Source organism: Ranitomeya imitator, chromosome 2 (assembly GCF_032444005.1).
Source record: "Ranitomeya imitator isolate aRanImi1 chromosome 2, aRanImi1.pri, whole genome shotgun sequence".
NCBI lineage: Eukaryota > Metazoa > Chordata > Amphibia > Anura > Dendrobatidae > Ranitomeya > Ranitomeya imitator.
The window spans coordinates 507,125,598-507,142,635 of record NC_091283.1 but is presented as its reverse complement, the minus strand read 5'-3'; the positions used below and the strand labels follow the sequence as shown (position 1 = coordinate 507,142,635).

The 17,038-nt window shown below is 41.8% G+C and overlaps 1 protein-coding gene across 2 annotated transcripts in view; it reads right to left on the bottom strand.

Annotated features, from left to right (window-relative positions):
* Nucleotides 1–3,710: 3,710 nt before the first annotated feature.
* Nucleotides 3,711–17,038, bottom strand: part of IKZF3 (IKAROS family zinc finger 3) — a 162,150-nt gene continuing 148,822 nt past the window's right edge. The window contains exon 8 of one of the 2 annotated variants that reach the window (XM_069751640.1): nt 3,711–4,812. In XM_069751640.1, the coding sequence (XP_069607741.1) occupies nt 4,133–4,812 (680 nt within the window). In that variant the 3' untranslated portion in view covers nt 3,711–4,132. The remainder of the gene's footprint in view (nt 4,813–17,038) is intronic. The other variant, XM_069751641.1, reaches the window with a different exon arrangement.

The following is a 17,038-nucleotide window of genomic DNA, read 5'->3' as shown; positions in this document are numbered from 1 at the left end:
TTTGCTATATTTTCTGTCCAGCTTGCTATATTGGTTTTTCTTGCTTGCTGGAAGCTCTGAGACGCAGAGGGAGCACCTCCGTACCGTTAGTCGGTGCGGAGGGTCTTTTTGCCCCCTCTGCGTGGTTGTTTGTAGGTTTTTGTGTTGACCGCAAAGCTATCTTTCCTATCCTCGGTCTATTCAGTAAGTCGGGCCTCGCTTTGCTAAAGTCTATTTCATCTCTGTGTTTGTATTTTCATCTTAACTCACAGTCATTATATGTGGGGGGCTGCCTTTTCCTTTGGGGAATTTCTCTGAGGCAAGGTAGGCTTATTTTTCTATCTTCAGGGCTAGTTAGTTTCTCAGGCTGTGCCGAGTTGCATAGGGAGCGTTAGGCGCAATCCACGGCTACCTCTAGTGTGGTATGATAGGATTAGGGATTGCGGTCAGCAGAGTTCCCACGTCTCAGAGCTCATCCTATGTTAGTAACTATCAGGTCACTTTGTGTGCTCTTAACCACTAGGTCCATTGTGGTTCTGAATCACCTGTTCATAACAGACAAGATCATAGACCTGCACAAAGCTGGAATGAGCTACAAAATCATATGTAAGATGCTGGGTGAGAAAGAGACAACTATTGGTGCAATAGTAAGAAAGTGGAAGAAATACAAAATGACTGTCAATCGATATCGATCTGGGGCACCATGCAAAATCTCACCTCGTGGGGTATCCTTGATCATGAAGAAGGTCAGAGATCAGCCTAAAACTACACGAGGGGAACTTGTTAATGATCTCAAGGCAGCTGGGACCACAGTCACCAAGAAAACCATTGCTAACACATTACACCTTAAAGGTTTAAAATCCTGCAGTGCCCGCAAAGTTCCCCTGCTAAAGAAGGCACATGGGTAGGCCCATCTAAACATTGCCAATGAACACATTGATGATTCTGTGAGTGATTGGGAGAAGTTGCTGTGGTCAAATGAGACAAAAATTGAGCTCTTTGGCATTAACTCAACTCGCCGTGTTTGGAGGAAGAGAAATGCTGCCTATAACCCAAAGAACACCATCCCCACTGTCAAGCATGGAAGTGGAAACATTATGTTTTGGGGTGTTTCTCTGCTAAGGGCATTACTCCACCGCATCAATGGGCAAATGGATCAAGCCATGTACCGTAAAATCATGAGTGACAACCTCATTTTCTCCGCCAGGACATTAAAAGTGGGTCCTGGCTTGATCTTCCAGCAAGACAATGACCCAAAACATACAGCCAAGGCAACAAAGGAGTGGCTCAAAAAGAAGCACACTAAAGTCATGGAGTGGCCTAGCCAGTCTCCATACCTTAATCTAATAGAAAACTTATGGAGGGAGTTGAAGCTCTGAGTTGCCAAGCGACAGCCTCAAAATCTTAATGATTTAGAGATGATCTGCAAAGAGGAGTGGACCAAAATTTTTCCTGACTTATGGTCAAACCTCATCATCAACTACAAAAAAGTCTGACTGCTGTGCTTGCCAACAAGTGTTTTGCCACCAAGTATTAGGTCTTGTTTGCCAGAGGGATCAAATATTTATTTCTCACTGCAAAATGCAAAGAAATATATATATTTTATTTTCTGGCTTTTATTTTTGATATTCTATCTCTCAATGTTAAAATTAACCTACCCTTGAAATTATAAATTTTTCATGTCTTTGTCAGTGAGCAAACTTACAAAATCAGCACGGGATCAAAATAATTATTTCCTTCACTGTATACCTAAGTAGAACCAGAGAGGTTGAATGTTACTTGTAAAGGCGGCACGGTGGTGCAGTGGTTAGCACAGCAGCCTTGCAGCGCTGGAGTCCTGGGTTCAAACCCCACCAAGGACAACATCTGCAAAGAGTTTGTATGTTCTCTCTGTGTTTGCGTGGGTTTCCTCCGGGTTCTCCGGCTTCCTCCCACATTCCAAAGACATACTGATAGGGAATTTAGATTGTGAGCCCCATCAGGGACAGCGATGATAATGTGTGCAAACTGTAAAGCGCTGCGGAATATGTTGGCGCTATATAAAAATAAATATTATTATTATTTATTAAAGGCTCTACAGCAGGGGTGGGGAACCTCAGGCCCCAGGGCCATTTACGACCCTCAATTACCTTTTAGCAGGCCCTCGAGCAGATTCTCAGGGACCGCATTCTTGGCAAGGAGCTGTATTTTGATTTCCACCAGCTCATTCATTTCTTCTTGCTCTGTTAGCACACACATGCAATGTTCAATACTGAACACTGAAGGGCATGCAATGAAAGATTACGTCCTGAAACTAGTGCCAGAGTAAGGATGTAATTTAATCATTTAATAAAGAATGGTATAAATATCCAAATGGCCCTTCACAGAAAAAAGATTCCCCACCCATGCTCTAGAGGAAGATTAGTAGAATCTTCTACTATGATGGAAAGGCACGAATATAGCAAAACTTCAGAACTAGAACCTGCACTATTGTATAAGAAAATGTGACCAAGTGTGAGTCCAGGAGGATCAGCAACACTGGAAAAACCCTTCCAAGTGTCTGTAAAGTATTAGGTTTTGTCACACAAGGTGCGTTAAGTGGTTATTTTCCCTTATGGTGAAGTAAAGCATTGAATGATGCCCATTCAGATCATTGAGCTATCCATTTATGTGCAAAGACACACTTTGTAACTACTCTACAGTCTGGTTAATTTATGGTGGTCCTGTTAAGAGACTACCTCTATAAATATAAGGGAAGCATAAGGTAGTGACAGAAATATGTTTAGCATTCTCTTTGTTAAAAATGTCTATTCTGAAGTTCTGTTATTTTTTTTAAATAACATTTTATTAGGTGCAACACTCACATCGTATTCATGATCTGTTACTGCCTGCATCGCCGAGCTGATTGACTTCTTTCTCCCCATTACTGTGCATAGGGAGAAAGATGTTAGCAACTGGAGGGCAGGAGAAGACAATAAGAATTTCAACAACACTCATTGAGGTTGAGGAACCTTCTTCCTCACAATTGCTGTTTTTGATAGTTTCCAAAACTAAAGGACAAAGAAACATGCCAAACTGAATTTTGAAATCAACATGGCACTAACTAAAGGTGCATTGTTCACCAGCCAATGCATGGCATTAAACGACCTTCAAATGGCTACATTCTTGCTGGATGGTGGTCGTTTTCTAACCCAGTTAGACAGGCCAATCGCACTTCAGATATGCACAGAATGATCAGTAATAGATCGTGCTATAAATATAGGCTGCCACTGTTCTCGGTCCTCTTTCCACAGAACGATGTGCTGTCAAGAATAACGATGCTTTAGAAATACAAAAAGATCATTTCACCCCCATGAATGATCATTTTTTTTCATTCATTGGGTGATCGGCAGTGCATCATTATTGGAAATGAAGCATTCCTAGGATGGCATGTTCCTGATAATTGTGTATTTTAAATGCGCCATTTACTTATGCTGTCCTCAAAGAGGGGAACATAAAGCTGGTGTCAATTTCCCTTGGTCACAGGTATCTCAAAATAGATTTTTTTTATTTGATATAAACCCAACACCACCTTAACATAAAGGAGGAGAGGTTTTCGTACCTGTCAATGGATGTAGGTCAGCGTTCCTGCATTAGTGCATAATATATAATGTAATACTTATGACGGTCCACAGAGGGGATAATATATTATGCACAGCAAATGAAAGGTAATGTTAGGTTAGATCTCTAATCCTAACTGAGACTTCAATTTTGGCAGGAAATTTATTTTAATAATTGATATTATTACACCTAATTTACTCAGCAAAGACAAGTCATACACATTCACTGGCTTCAAAGCAACAATTTCATGGTAATGTCAAGAACACTTAAAATAACTTTATGATTTACAAAATTGGCAATATAGCAAAATACATAAAAATGTTTGGCGCACAACATAAGAAAACATTTTTTTATTATAAACAGTGTGTCCGGTGAAGCATATTTAAGACAATGAACTTAAATAGTAATGTAAAAACATCTGCATGGTCAGTCCCAGTAAAGCTTCTAAAGAAACACCAAGAACTGCAGCTTTAATGGTGACATACTCTCCATTATATTTATCTGATGTATATGTTACAGAACATAACGAGGCCGATAGATTCCACCTCATCATAGACATAGCTGGTAAGATGTACTAATTCATACAATGCCTGTGTTCACCACGGGCAATATGAGATGAGAACTCATAGCGGTCCTGGCTACGATGTCCACACATATTGCATTCAAAGGGGTCTCGAAATCCATGGCATCCCATGTGGATGGTAAACATGACATAATCAAGAAATAAGACATAACAGTGGTCACAGCGGTACACCCCTATTGGGAATCCATCGTTGCTTAACATCTGCAGGAGATCACGTTGAGAGAGTCCTGGGTGTTTAAGGGGCTCATAGACCCTGGAATGCTCTTTAGGGGGTTGGAGTGCACTGTTTGTCCGAACTGGAATGGTATTTTGGTTTGATGGATACGATGCTCGCTCTTCATGGCTGCTGTTGGTGTCAGTTGAGTCTTCAGCATTGCCACTTGGAGATAGGCACTGTTCAGGAACTGACTTCTCTCTTAGAGGCTGAGGGGGCAGGTGGCCATTGGAGATATCAACATGTGTGATTGGCACTGGATAAAGGCTGCTAATGATAGGCACCATTTCAGCAGTGGGAGTGGGTGGAGTGTGAATTATAGGGCGTAAAACCCCTGGGCCAAGGTATGGCATTGGACCTCCTATATTCTGCTCGAACACTCTTTGAGGAATTATGTCATGATCTTTATTATACAAGAAACTGTTGAAGGGAACTTCAAAACATTGTCGCTTCTCTCCTGAGGAAGGAAAATGGAGAGGAAAATGTTATTAGTATATTGCAAAAATGACACACAAGCAAACACAAGGATATTTACTGTATGTCCTGGTGACTGCTCTGCTATGCAATTGAACTACTAATCGCAGCATCTGTTTTATAGGACAACTTCTTATAATAATCTTTATTTTTTATATAGCGCTAACATATTCCGCAGCGCTTATGTTCTTAATCGTAGATTACCTTTTCTCTTTTAATGGGAATTAGCTATGTAGACATTTAAAGCTATTTTCCCATAAACAAAAGTACATTTTAATCAATAGATCTTGGAATAATGATAATTTCTACAATTGGATGTGTATAAATTAAATGTTCCTGTGCTGAGATAATCTTATAAATGTTCCCCTGCTGTGTACTGTGTAATGGCCGTGTCTGACTGTACAGGAACATGGTCTGATCATACCACAGCTCCTGGGCAGGGGGGAAGCAAAAGAATTTACAGACATTACCGCATGGGATCGCAACTGATTCTTTGAGGTAAACTATTTTTTCTGTGAGGTAAAACATTGCTTTTAAACAGGCAGGGAAATGTTTTTCCTCACAGAAAGCAGCAGCTGTGATCTCATACTGTATACTCTATTTTCCTTCCTCCCTGCCTAGTAGATTTGATATGATCAGACCATGTTCCTGTAGGGTCAGACACAGCCATTACACAGTACACAGCAGGGGCACATTTATAAGATTATCTCAGCACAGGAACATTTTTAACACATCCAATTGTGGAATCTATTATTATTTTAAGATCTATTGATTAAAATGTACTTTGTGGGAAAACCCCTTTAAAGCATTGTTTAATGGACTTACTGTTGACAAACCCGGCAGAGACTGATATGCTATAGATTTTCTGCAGTGTAAAATGTGTAGTGAAATTTGTGATAGCAAAACCTGGACTAAATTGCGTAGATTTTTTTGTAGATTTTGTCGTATAGTACATTTGTGTGCAAAAGCCAAAAGGTAACATTGTAATAGTTAAATTTCAGGGAATTTCCTTTACAAGTTACAAAACTATTATTGGGTGAAAAATCTGCAGTATGTGGCTAATTTATAAGGAATCCATTGGAGATTTTAAATCTGCAGCAAATCCACTTCCAAATCCACATCAGAATCCATGGATAAAACATGTGGATTTGGTGGCAAGTAGTGATGAGTGAGTGGGCTCGTTACTCGAGTTTTCTGAGCATGCTCGGGTGTTCTCCGAGTATCTTGGGTGTATTATGTTTGAGTCCCCCCACAGCTGCATGATTTGCGGCTGTTAGACAACCTGAATACATGCAGGGATTGCCTGTCTGTTAGAGAGTCCCCATATGTATTCAGGCTGTCTAACAGCCACAAATCATGCAGCTGCAGAGACAAAAACATAATCTACGAGCACGCCCAAGATACTCGGAAAACACCAGAGCATGCTTGGAAAACTCGAGTAACGAGTGCTAATATAGAGAAGGTGAAGAAACTTTTTTTCTCTACGTCCGATAAACAATTGGATCACACTATGATCACACGCTGTTCAAACTCTAATCAGAGTATGATTAGCATAACAGGACTGATTTTCTCAGATGGAAAAAGGTTGTGTGACCCTAGCCTGATAAATCCTGAATAGGATCTAAAATGGACAACTCCTTCTATTAACTAACTTTCTATTTTTTTACGTCTTATGAGCCCTTTAATTCTTACACTGTTTATCCCATTACATAATTAAATATTTGACTGGAATTCTGAGTTGCAATGTAATTATGCTGTTCTGGATATATTTCAAAAGCTTTAAAAGCAACCTGAGATCAAGTGAAGAACATAGATCAAGTAAAAATATGACGTAAGTAAAAATAAATGACAAGAATTTATTTTACAATGATTACATAAGCAGGAAGCGTGAATACCCCAGGTATGACCTGTTTACCTCATGTTTTAAAGTAATGTGAGTAGTGAATAGCAGAATGCACAAACAGATGACATTAGACTAATGCAATATTATACCTGTGACTCACGGCAAGCACAATCTCCCTTCTCAAGTTTATTTGTGGAGTGTACCTCACCCTACCACTGTTTTTTATGTTACACAACCATGACTTCTCGTTCACTGATACATGATCATCCCCTGGCAGACAGGCGCCTATGAATCACTGTAGGAACAAGGACCGACTACTCAAAAGAGATTGCTCAAGGTAAGAAAGTGACAAGAGGTGAAAAACAGCTGTCACGTCAAAGTGAATAAACAATCTGAAAAAATGTCAAGTCCAAGAATCACAACAAGTCATCAGTGGGCTTCCTGTCATCGTTCTATGTACATGAGGTCTTCAGCTACTCCTGATATATTACCTGTTATTTAGCAGTAAGATGACATAGGAGAATGAATGGATCTGGCTCTTATTGTAAGACGTATTAGGTTATATGGATTTTGCAAATCTCATTTCATTCTACCGTATTTTCCGGCGTGTAAGACGACCCCCGAACTTTTCTAGTTAAAATATAAAATCTTCTTAAAAGTCAGAGGTCTTCTTATACACCGGATGTCGTCGGATGATCAATGTACATATGGTGGGGTGGGGTGGTCCCAATGACAAAGAGAGGGGGCGTCTCACAGGGAAGGTGTAAGTGGAGTATCCCCCTATTACCTTACTGTGGCAGCAATGCTCTCCGTGCTGGGGGGTGTCGGCTGTGGCGGCTCCTCTTTGTGCAGCATGGTATCTCCGTGCTGGGGGTGGTGGTGGCTCCTCTTTGCGCAGCGTGGGGGCTCTGTGCTGGGGGGCGGCGGCATATCTTTGCGCAGCGTTGGGGCTCCGCCGGCATTTCCTCAAAGCCCAGCGGCCCTGGCAGCTCCATTGCTGCGATGCGGTGGCCTCCGGGAAAATGGCCGCTGGGGTTGGCGCAAGCTCAGATTCAGATCTCGTCTCCCGAGATCTCGGGACGAGATCTGAATCAGATCTCAAAATCAGATGGTTTCATTTTTTTTTTATTTAATGGGAAACTATTTTGAAATATTGCTGCACATTGTGCCATTTTATTATTCCCATAGTCCTAATTAATTGCGGCTGAAGTCACTTCAACAATACAACAAATGCATATTCTTATATGGAGTACCATATAAGATAAGAAGTGATAAAGAATTATATTAAAATCGTATTACAGGGAATCTTTTCCTCTTTCTGGCACTTTTTGGAGTATGTAGTGGTTTCACTTACCAGTTCATTAACAGCTGGATGTTGTATTTGCTGGGCATATACTCCATACCTGCCTCTCCTCTTAGGAATAACAAACAAATTGGATATTTTTCCTATGTTATATTATCATAACCTCCATCTCTTTATAGCATAGATGGAATCTGGTTAATTATATCTTATTAGCTTGGTGGATTTGTGCTGTGCGATGTCCCTTCTTAGTCTGGTGGTCTCAAACACCCCTCCCCCCCCTCTTTGTGTCTTTATGTAAAATTTATTTCTATTTTAACTATTTAGAAATAAACATACAATTTTAATATAATTCTTTATCACTTCTTTTCTTATATGGTACTCCATATCAGGACATTGTGCCATTTTATCTGCAGCATAAACTCCATCACAGATTTCTATTATCATTATGAAATCACTTTGTCATAATGCTCCTTAGATTTGGTGTGAGTATGCAGTATTCTGGAGACCCCAGCAGTATAAAAAAGATAGAATATGACGAGAGGTCTTATTGGTGTTCTATATTGAGCTGTTACATAGCTGGTTTATGTAGAGAAACGTACTATTACGTCAGGGAATTACAGCAACAGAAATTCCCCATTAAATCTTTATCATCACAATGTTCCCTTTTTATCCAATAAATGCTTGTGGGACAAGTACATCTCTCACAGTTGCTTAGGGCTGGACTGTCCATATGGCAACTCTGGCAAAGCCAGATGGGCAATTCCTGTAGCAGGCCGCTTGGGTCTGCATCACTGTTAATGATATCTGGGTCCTTAGCGCCTATCTAATAAAACTGTTACAGGACAGAGAGCCCTTAGCATCACATCGGGCTGCAGACTGCGGGGAAGAAGCCACCACCTCTCAGTGTGCGAGCAGCGTAAAGAAGGTTTCTTTTTTTTTTAATTATTTCATTGTTGGAACGTTGAAGGGCAGCAGGGGTCACTATTGGTTGGAGATATAGAAGGTATACTTACTATGTGGAGGAACAGGGGGGACACTAGTAATATGTAAAATCATAGCTGGACCAATGGGAGGGACTGTTATTATATAGTCAATGGAGGCACAGATGGGGGCTACTATTCCTATATGGAAGTGTAATGCTGGTAGGTGTGGAACCACTGCGCCACAGGCCAGGCTTACCCTGGAGAAGTGTAACAAAGTGACTACCTGGTATACACTAGCGCCTCTGATCATGAGGATAGGCTTGACTGCAGGTAGTCAACAGGTAGCGTGCTGGTGAAAAAAGTCTCATTATCTAGCGCATGCCTCCTATTCCTCCATATGCTAATGCACCCTTCGGATCCACGCATATCATCATTCCTTCCAGCCCAACCTTCCTTCCTCTTCACCATGCTTAGTTTTATAAATCCTGCACATGCGCAGTTACAGAACACAGTGCGGGTTCAGTGTGAGATCGCAGAGTGAAGGAGGAGAGAAAATGGAGAATGAGAAGGTGCGATGTGCCGGCGCAAGATTTAGCTCTAACGCTGCAGGACATGACAGTGATGTCACTATGTTCATTACTCATGAACGAGCACAGCCAAGGATGGGCAACCTGACACTATGTTTGAGATTATATGCCCTTCGTAGATCCAATTTAGTGAAATTCTTTTCCCCAACGATTCTGTCAAATAGTTCAGAGATCAATAGCAGAGCGTACTTGTTATTGATGGTGATTTTGTTAAGTACCCGATAATCAATGTAGGGATGTAAGGAGCCATCCTTCTTAGTCAAGAAGAAGAAGTCGACACCGACAGGAGAAGAGGCTTTTCGGATGAATCCCTTAGCTAGGTTTTCTTGGATGTATTCCAACAATGGTTGGTGTGGACCCACTACGCCATGGGCTGGGCTAACATGCTTACATTGGAGAGGCATAATTAAGTGACTAACTGGTATTCACTAGAACTTCTGATGGTGAGGATAGGCTTGGCTTCAGGTAGTCAACAGATACTATTTCAGGACAGTTCCTGGGTCTGCAGCAGCTGACCAGAGGCTCACAGACACAGGTACAAGGTACAGGATGATGAAGTCAGAGATGTGGTCAGACAATCCAGGGGTCAGGGCAGACAGCGCAGGATCAGAGTGCAAAGCCAAGGTCAGGAACAGCGAGGTCAGACAGGTTGCATACACAAGCCAGAACAATAACGGGAGAATTAATACAAACAAGCGCTTAAACAGGATACTAGCAGATGAACTAACTAGGAACCAATGTTCAGGCAAAAAGTGTAGGGATGAGCTGCCTAATAAACCCACTGCTGCCTAAGCATAGGCTGGGTAAGTTAAACTCTGCAGGATACAGTAAGGTTAAGTTCCTGCAAGATCTGGCCAAGCCTTCCAATAGCCAGGTGGAGACAGAAGTGATTTGCAGCAGGAGTGCGGCAGCCTGACACAGGATGGAGCAGAGCAGCAAATGCAGTAAGTAGCATGGTGCTGGGAAGGTGTGCAGTTACCACTGTAACAGGAAGTAGGAGGGCACTATTACTATATGAAGGTACAAAGAGACACTATTAATATATGGAGCCACAGAAAATATATGGAGTTACAGTGCAGGTAGTACTAATTTAGAAAGTAACAACAGAGGCAGGACTATTAAAATATTGAGGCATACAGGGAGCACGTTTATTATATGGATGTACATTTGGGGCACTATTACTATATGGAGGCAGAGGGGGAAGCATTATTAGTATGTAGAGGCAAAAGGGATTACAGTTACTATATGGAAGTACAGGGGGCCCTAATTGCAAATGAAGGCTCGTATTGGGTGCTATTACTATATGGAAATTGCTTCTTCAGAGAGGAAGAGGACTTGCACTCTAGTTAGGCAATTTGCACATTTAATCTCCCACAGTTGCATGCATAGCGTATAAGTCTTCTCACTCTGACATGATAGACCTGGCTTGCCACTCTCCACAAGGAGAAATGTCACCCATTAGTATATGGAGGCACAGAGGGGACACTATTACTTAGTGGAAGCACAAAACGAAGGTACTATTGCTGTGTAGGGCAGCAGGAGGAGCATTATTACTGTCTAAGGCCTGTTTCACACGTCAGTGTCTCCGGTACGTGAGGTGACAGTTTCCTCACGTACCGGAGACACTGACACACGTAGACACATTAAAATCAATGCATCTGTGCAGATGTCATTGATTTTTTGCGGACCGTGTCTCTGTGTGCCAAACACGGAGACATGTCAGTGTTCGTGGGAGCGCACGTATTACACGGACCCATTAAAGTCAATGGGTCCGTGCAAAACACGTACCGCACACGGACGTTGTCCATGTGCAGTCCGTGTGCCGTGCAGGAGACAGCGCTACATTAAGCGCTGTCCCCCCCACTGGTGCTGAAGCCGCCATTCATATCTTCCCTGCAGCAGCGTTTGCTGCAGAGAAGATATGAATAATAGTGTTTAAAATAAAGATCTATGTGCTCATTTACAGTAATGAATATGCGGCTCCACCTCCCATAGGGGTGGAGCCGCATATTCATTACTGTAATCGGCGGCCCCACATGACCGCATACAGGAGAAGATGCGGCCAGAACAGGAAGCAGTGACAGCCAACGAGGGAGCTTGGTGAGTATTTTCAGAACAGCGGGGGGGCGCACAGGGGGTGGGAGGGTGGGGGGCACATAGATCTTTATTTTAAACACTATTATTCATATCTTCTCTGCAGCAAACGCTGCTGCAGGGAAGATATGAATTGCGGCTTCAGCACCAGATGCTGGTACAAGTGGTACCCAGCACGGTGCGTGTGGTACCCAGTGGGCACACGGGCGGCACACGTGTGCCACACTGATGTGCCACAGAAACGTAGGGGCACACGGACACGGATAATTCCGGTACCGATTTTTTCTGGTACCGGAATTATCTGGACGTGTGAAACCGGCCTAAGGCACTATGACTGGTTATAGCACTATGGAGCTTGCGTAGTGGTGGGGAACAATTGTATACGATCCTATAAAAGCAATGTGCCAGGAATTGTAGATGGGAGATGGCGGTGATGGTCTAGGCCAAATACAGAAGAAAAGGGATTTATCTGTACAGTATATAATACAAAGCATCTGTGTGTAACTAGTATTTACCACCATAAAGTTATTGTATAGTATTTTTTTTAATGATCATTATGGTAGCATAATTCAGTCATAGTGCTTATGCAGATAATATGCAGTTATACACTGGTTGTAGCCTTGCAGCGCTGGAGTCCTGGGTTCTAATCCCACCTTGGACAACATCTGCAAAGAGTTTGTATGTTCTCTCTGTGTTTGCGTGGGTTTCCTCCGGGCACTCCGGTTTCCTCCCACATTTCAAAGACATACTGATAGGGAATTTAGATTGTGAGCCCCAACGGGGACAGTGATGATAATGTGTGCAAAATGTAAAGCGCTGCGGAATATGTTAGCGCTGTATAAAAATAAAGATTATTATTATTATAGCAGATGAGGAAGTTTGTGTTAAACGCGCGTTGGAGTGTAGGGCGGAGGTAGCATCTCCACCATGAATCAGGGTCAATCATTTCTTTTCACTTATTTTTTAATGATCCACATTTGTGGCATTGAGGTTTATCATTCACTTTTGGCAATTATAAATACTATCTTTATATACTTGTCCTTGCACACTTGCACTTTACATATCAATATGTGTTTACTTATTATATTGCTGATACATGACCATGTATGGTTCATGGTGTTCTTGCTCCTCCACCTCCTATTTTTTAACATTGTGTGTGTGTGTTTTTTACCGTAATTATTGTCCTGTTGATGATTCTTTATCTTGTTTTGTCTTATTGGTGTCCTTAGAATAATGTAAATAGTCTGTTAATCCTTTTGGGGGTTACCTATTGATTATTGATTATTCAAAGAAGTTGTTTTTGGTTATATAGTTAATTGTATGCTTGAATTAGTGATTCACTGCACTTCTATATATTTGTGATTAGGGTTATATTCTTTCTACTAAAGCTAATACACTTGTTACAAGTTACTGTACATTATCCTGCATTAGGACACCTGATCTGCTCCTTCTACTGTATGTCTGCCCCCATACAGAATGATGCCACCACATCCCCCCATACAGCATGATGCTACCACACCCTCCATACCATATAATGCCACCACAGCTTTTGCACACAGTATAATGCCACAACATCCTGTACAAAATGATGCCACGATTTCGCCACCATACAGTATTATGTCACCACATACTCCCCATACGGTATGATTCTACCACATCCCAACCATACGGTATAATGAAAACACATCCCCACCATACTGTGCGATGCCACCACGCCATCCACTCAGAATATGTGCAGATATCAAAGTCTACAAATGATACTGATTCCCAGAGATAATGTTGGGTATCAGTGTCACTTGCAGACTTTCTTGCTCGACAGTGTGCATGTGCCAGCTTTTGTAATATAAATCTATCAGCTCTCACTGCTCTGGTTTAGGCACCAGAGACAGGGTTGTCAATCAGCATCATGTCGGCAGTGACGTCCTGTTAATAGTGCAGAGCGGTAGAGAAGGAACCACTATGATGGGATTTCATAGGAAAAAGGGATATCGCAGCCAGGAGTAGCCACAAGATGACTTTCAGCTGGAGTAGATTGGTGCACTGGAGGAAAATTAGGCAGTTAGCCACTATTGGCTCACTAGTGTACATCTGCAAAAGGAAAAAAAAAGTCCCAGACAACGACTTTAAGGCTGGGTTCACAATAGCGTATCTGTGCGCAGCGTATGATCAGCATAGACCCGCATGCATCATACGTACATATCTTTAACATGGTGTACACAGGGACATGCGTTTGCATGCGGATACGTACGCATGTGTTGTTTCACGGTGTGCGGCGGTGTCCGGCCAACGCAACATGTTGCATTTTTTGAGGCGTCAAATATTGTGCAATCATGTGCATGCGGATGAGTGCGTCCAAAAAACCCATTACTGTCTATGGGAACGCATTGGTATGCAAGGACATGCATACACATGCGTACTTCAGACTGCGCATGTCCAGGAAATGATGTCACCACCTCCACCATGCACATAAACAACGCAAACACATGCCAAAATGCATTTAGCTGCATGCACACGCAGTGTTTTTTTGTGTCATGTGTAAGGCTGGTTTCACATTTGCGTTTTTTGGCGCTGCGCTTTACCGCAAAAAAAGCATGCGTTTTTTTCCTATATTTAACATTAAAAACTCATGCGTTTTTTGTATGCGTTTTGCCGCGTTTGATGATGCATGCGTCGTTTCTCTGCTTGCGTTTTGTTGCAGAAATGCAACATGTAGTAATTTCTAGAGGCGTTTTTTTGCGGCAAAAAAACGTATTGCTGTCTATGTAAACGCATGCGTTTTTAGCACATGCATTTGGTTGCGTTTTTAAACGCATGCGTTTCCATAGAAAAAAACAAGTCTACACACTGATAAGCCACCCCCTGCCATCAAGGTGATAAAGGGATCCAAACCCTAACCCTAATCCTAACCCTAATCCTAACCCTAACCCCTCACCATCAAGGTGATAAAGGGACCCTAACCCTAGGGATCCAAACCCTAACCCTAACCCCCCACTATCAAGGTGATAAAGGGATCCTAACCCTAACCCCCCACCATCAAGGTGATAAAGTGATCCTAACCCTAACCCTAGGGAACCAAACCCTAACCCTAGCTATTTAAAGTGGGTTTTCTAGTTGATTTTGATGATTGGCAGCTGTCACACACTTCTCATCATGCATTTCAAAAATGCAAACGCAGGAAAAAACGCATGTAAACGCGTCAAAACGCCGTTTTTTTTCACCGCATACGAAAACGCATGCGTCTAAAAAACGCAGCGTTTGCACGTGTTTACATGCTTTTTTTTCACCACCTGCATTTGCGTTTTTAACGCTGCGTTTTTAAATGCAAATGTGAAACTAGCCTAAGATGATGCGGAGGCGTAAGCATGGGTTTGCATGCATTTTGGCATGCGTTTGCGCATGCAGATGATACGCTGCACACAGAAACGCTAATGTGAACCTATCCTAAGTAAGTACCCAGGCTGGTGTAATGCCAAGTTCCCACTTGTAATTTAAGTCTCCTTCTACATACATTATGTAAACGATTGAGCTCCCTGGTCAAAATTACTGTTATTGTGAATAGTTAAGCAAGTTGAAGATTAAATGATCTCTAAAAGGCCTAAAGCTAAATGTGACACCTTTCCTTTGTATTTTAGGCCAAAAATATATATATATATATATATATATATTCATCTTTTAAATTTTTAAAATTACAAAAAGATGGTCGTGACTCGGGATTCCTTAGTAAGAGGAACAGAAGCCGCTATCTGCCAACCAGACATTACCACATGAGAAGTGTGCTGTCTTCCAGGTGCCTAAATTAAAGATGTATCTGATAGTGCATCAAGACTCTTCAGTGCTACAGATGACCACCCAAAAGATAATCGTTTCAATCCCCATTTTTCCTGCTGTAATTAGCTTGTAGGGTTTGGCATTTAAGACGACCACCCATGCCTACTAAAACACGTAGGAACAAATGACATAGCAAAAAAGACCTTGAAACTATATGCAGAGACTTTGAAGACCTAAGCCGGAAAGTAAAGGAACTAGGAGCTCCTATAGATTTCTCATCCATCCTACCAGTGGATGGACATGAACCAAGGAGATTGAACAGGATATTACAAGTGAACAATTGGCTAAATCTATGGTGCTGCGAGCAACATTTTGGGCTTCTTGAGAGTGGAGTGAATTACCTGTTTGATGGACTACTTGGTACAAATGGGTTGCATCTCATGAAAACAGGAAAACACATATTTGGTTGCTACACTCAGCAGAGCTTAAGGCTATGTGCACACGTTGCAGATTGTATGCGTTTTTGCTTTGTTTTTCCCCGGCTAAAACGCATAAACAACACAACCCATTGAATTCAATGGGATTTCACAATGCTGTGGTAATGCTGCATATTTTTCCACGGCGGAATCGCATCGCAGAAAAACACGCAGCATGCTCATTCTTTGTGCGGAATCGGGCCCCGGGAATAACAAATAGTTATAATACTCACCTTCTGGCGGCCCCCGGATTCAGCCCAGGCCTTAGCGATGCTCCCGGCAGCTCTCGTTCCTAGTGATGCCTTGCGACAATGACCTGTGATGACGTAGCGGTCTCACGTGATGCTATGTCATCTGGGGTCATTGTCACAAGGCATTGCTGGGAACGGGAGTTGCCTGGAGCATTGCGAGGATAGGGAAGGCGGCGGGGGCTGCCGGAAGGTGAGAATATCATGATTTTTTATTTTAAATTATTTTTAACATTCTATCTTTTACTTTTACTATCTTATAACATTCTATCTTTTACTATTGATGCTGCATAGGCAGCATCAATAATAAAAAGTTGGTCACACTTGTGACGCTTGCAAAACACAAGTGTTAGGGCTGAACAAACGTCTTGACCTCATTTTGCAGTTAGATTAATGTAATAATTTCATATCTTTATTTAATATAATTCAATTTTTTTTTCTCTCCATAAGAAGGTGATATTTAATATTGTACACACTGTGAATTGGTTCTATTACTCCGGCTAATGTAATTTTTTGATACACCGTTGTGGTTCGTTTTCCATAGACATTCTTTCTCTTTTGCGGTTCACAGGGGGTTAATATAATGAATGTTCTGATTGCCCACCTGAGTTTTAATCTAAGCACTTGTTGTTTTAGTGTTCTGTGTTGTATAAAATGTTAATATGTGGTTCCATTTTCATGCCATGACTAAGACCTGATGGTCGAAACGCGTCGGCGTTGACCACCTGGGACCCCTATCTCTTTTTTGCAAATGTTTGCATTTTAAAGTGTTTCCAATAAATTGACTTTTTAGAAGATCCATGCTGGAGATTATTTTTTCTTTTTCAAGTGTTTAGCGGGAATAAGCATGCCAATTCCGCACGCGTATTTCCCGCGGCAGAGAGTTGCATTTGCACATAGCCTTAAACTACAGCAATGTGGGATAGGAAATATACGGCCAGGAAAAAATATGCAGCTAATCAATTTT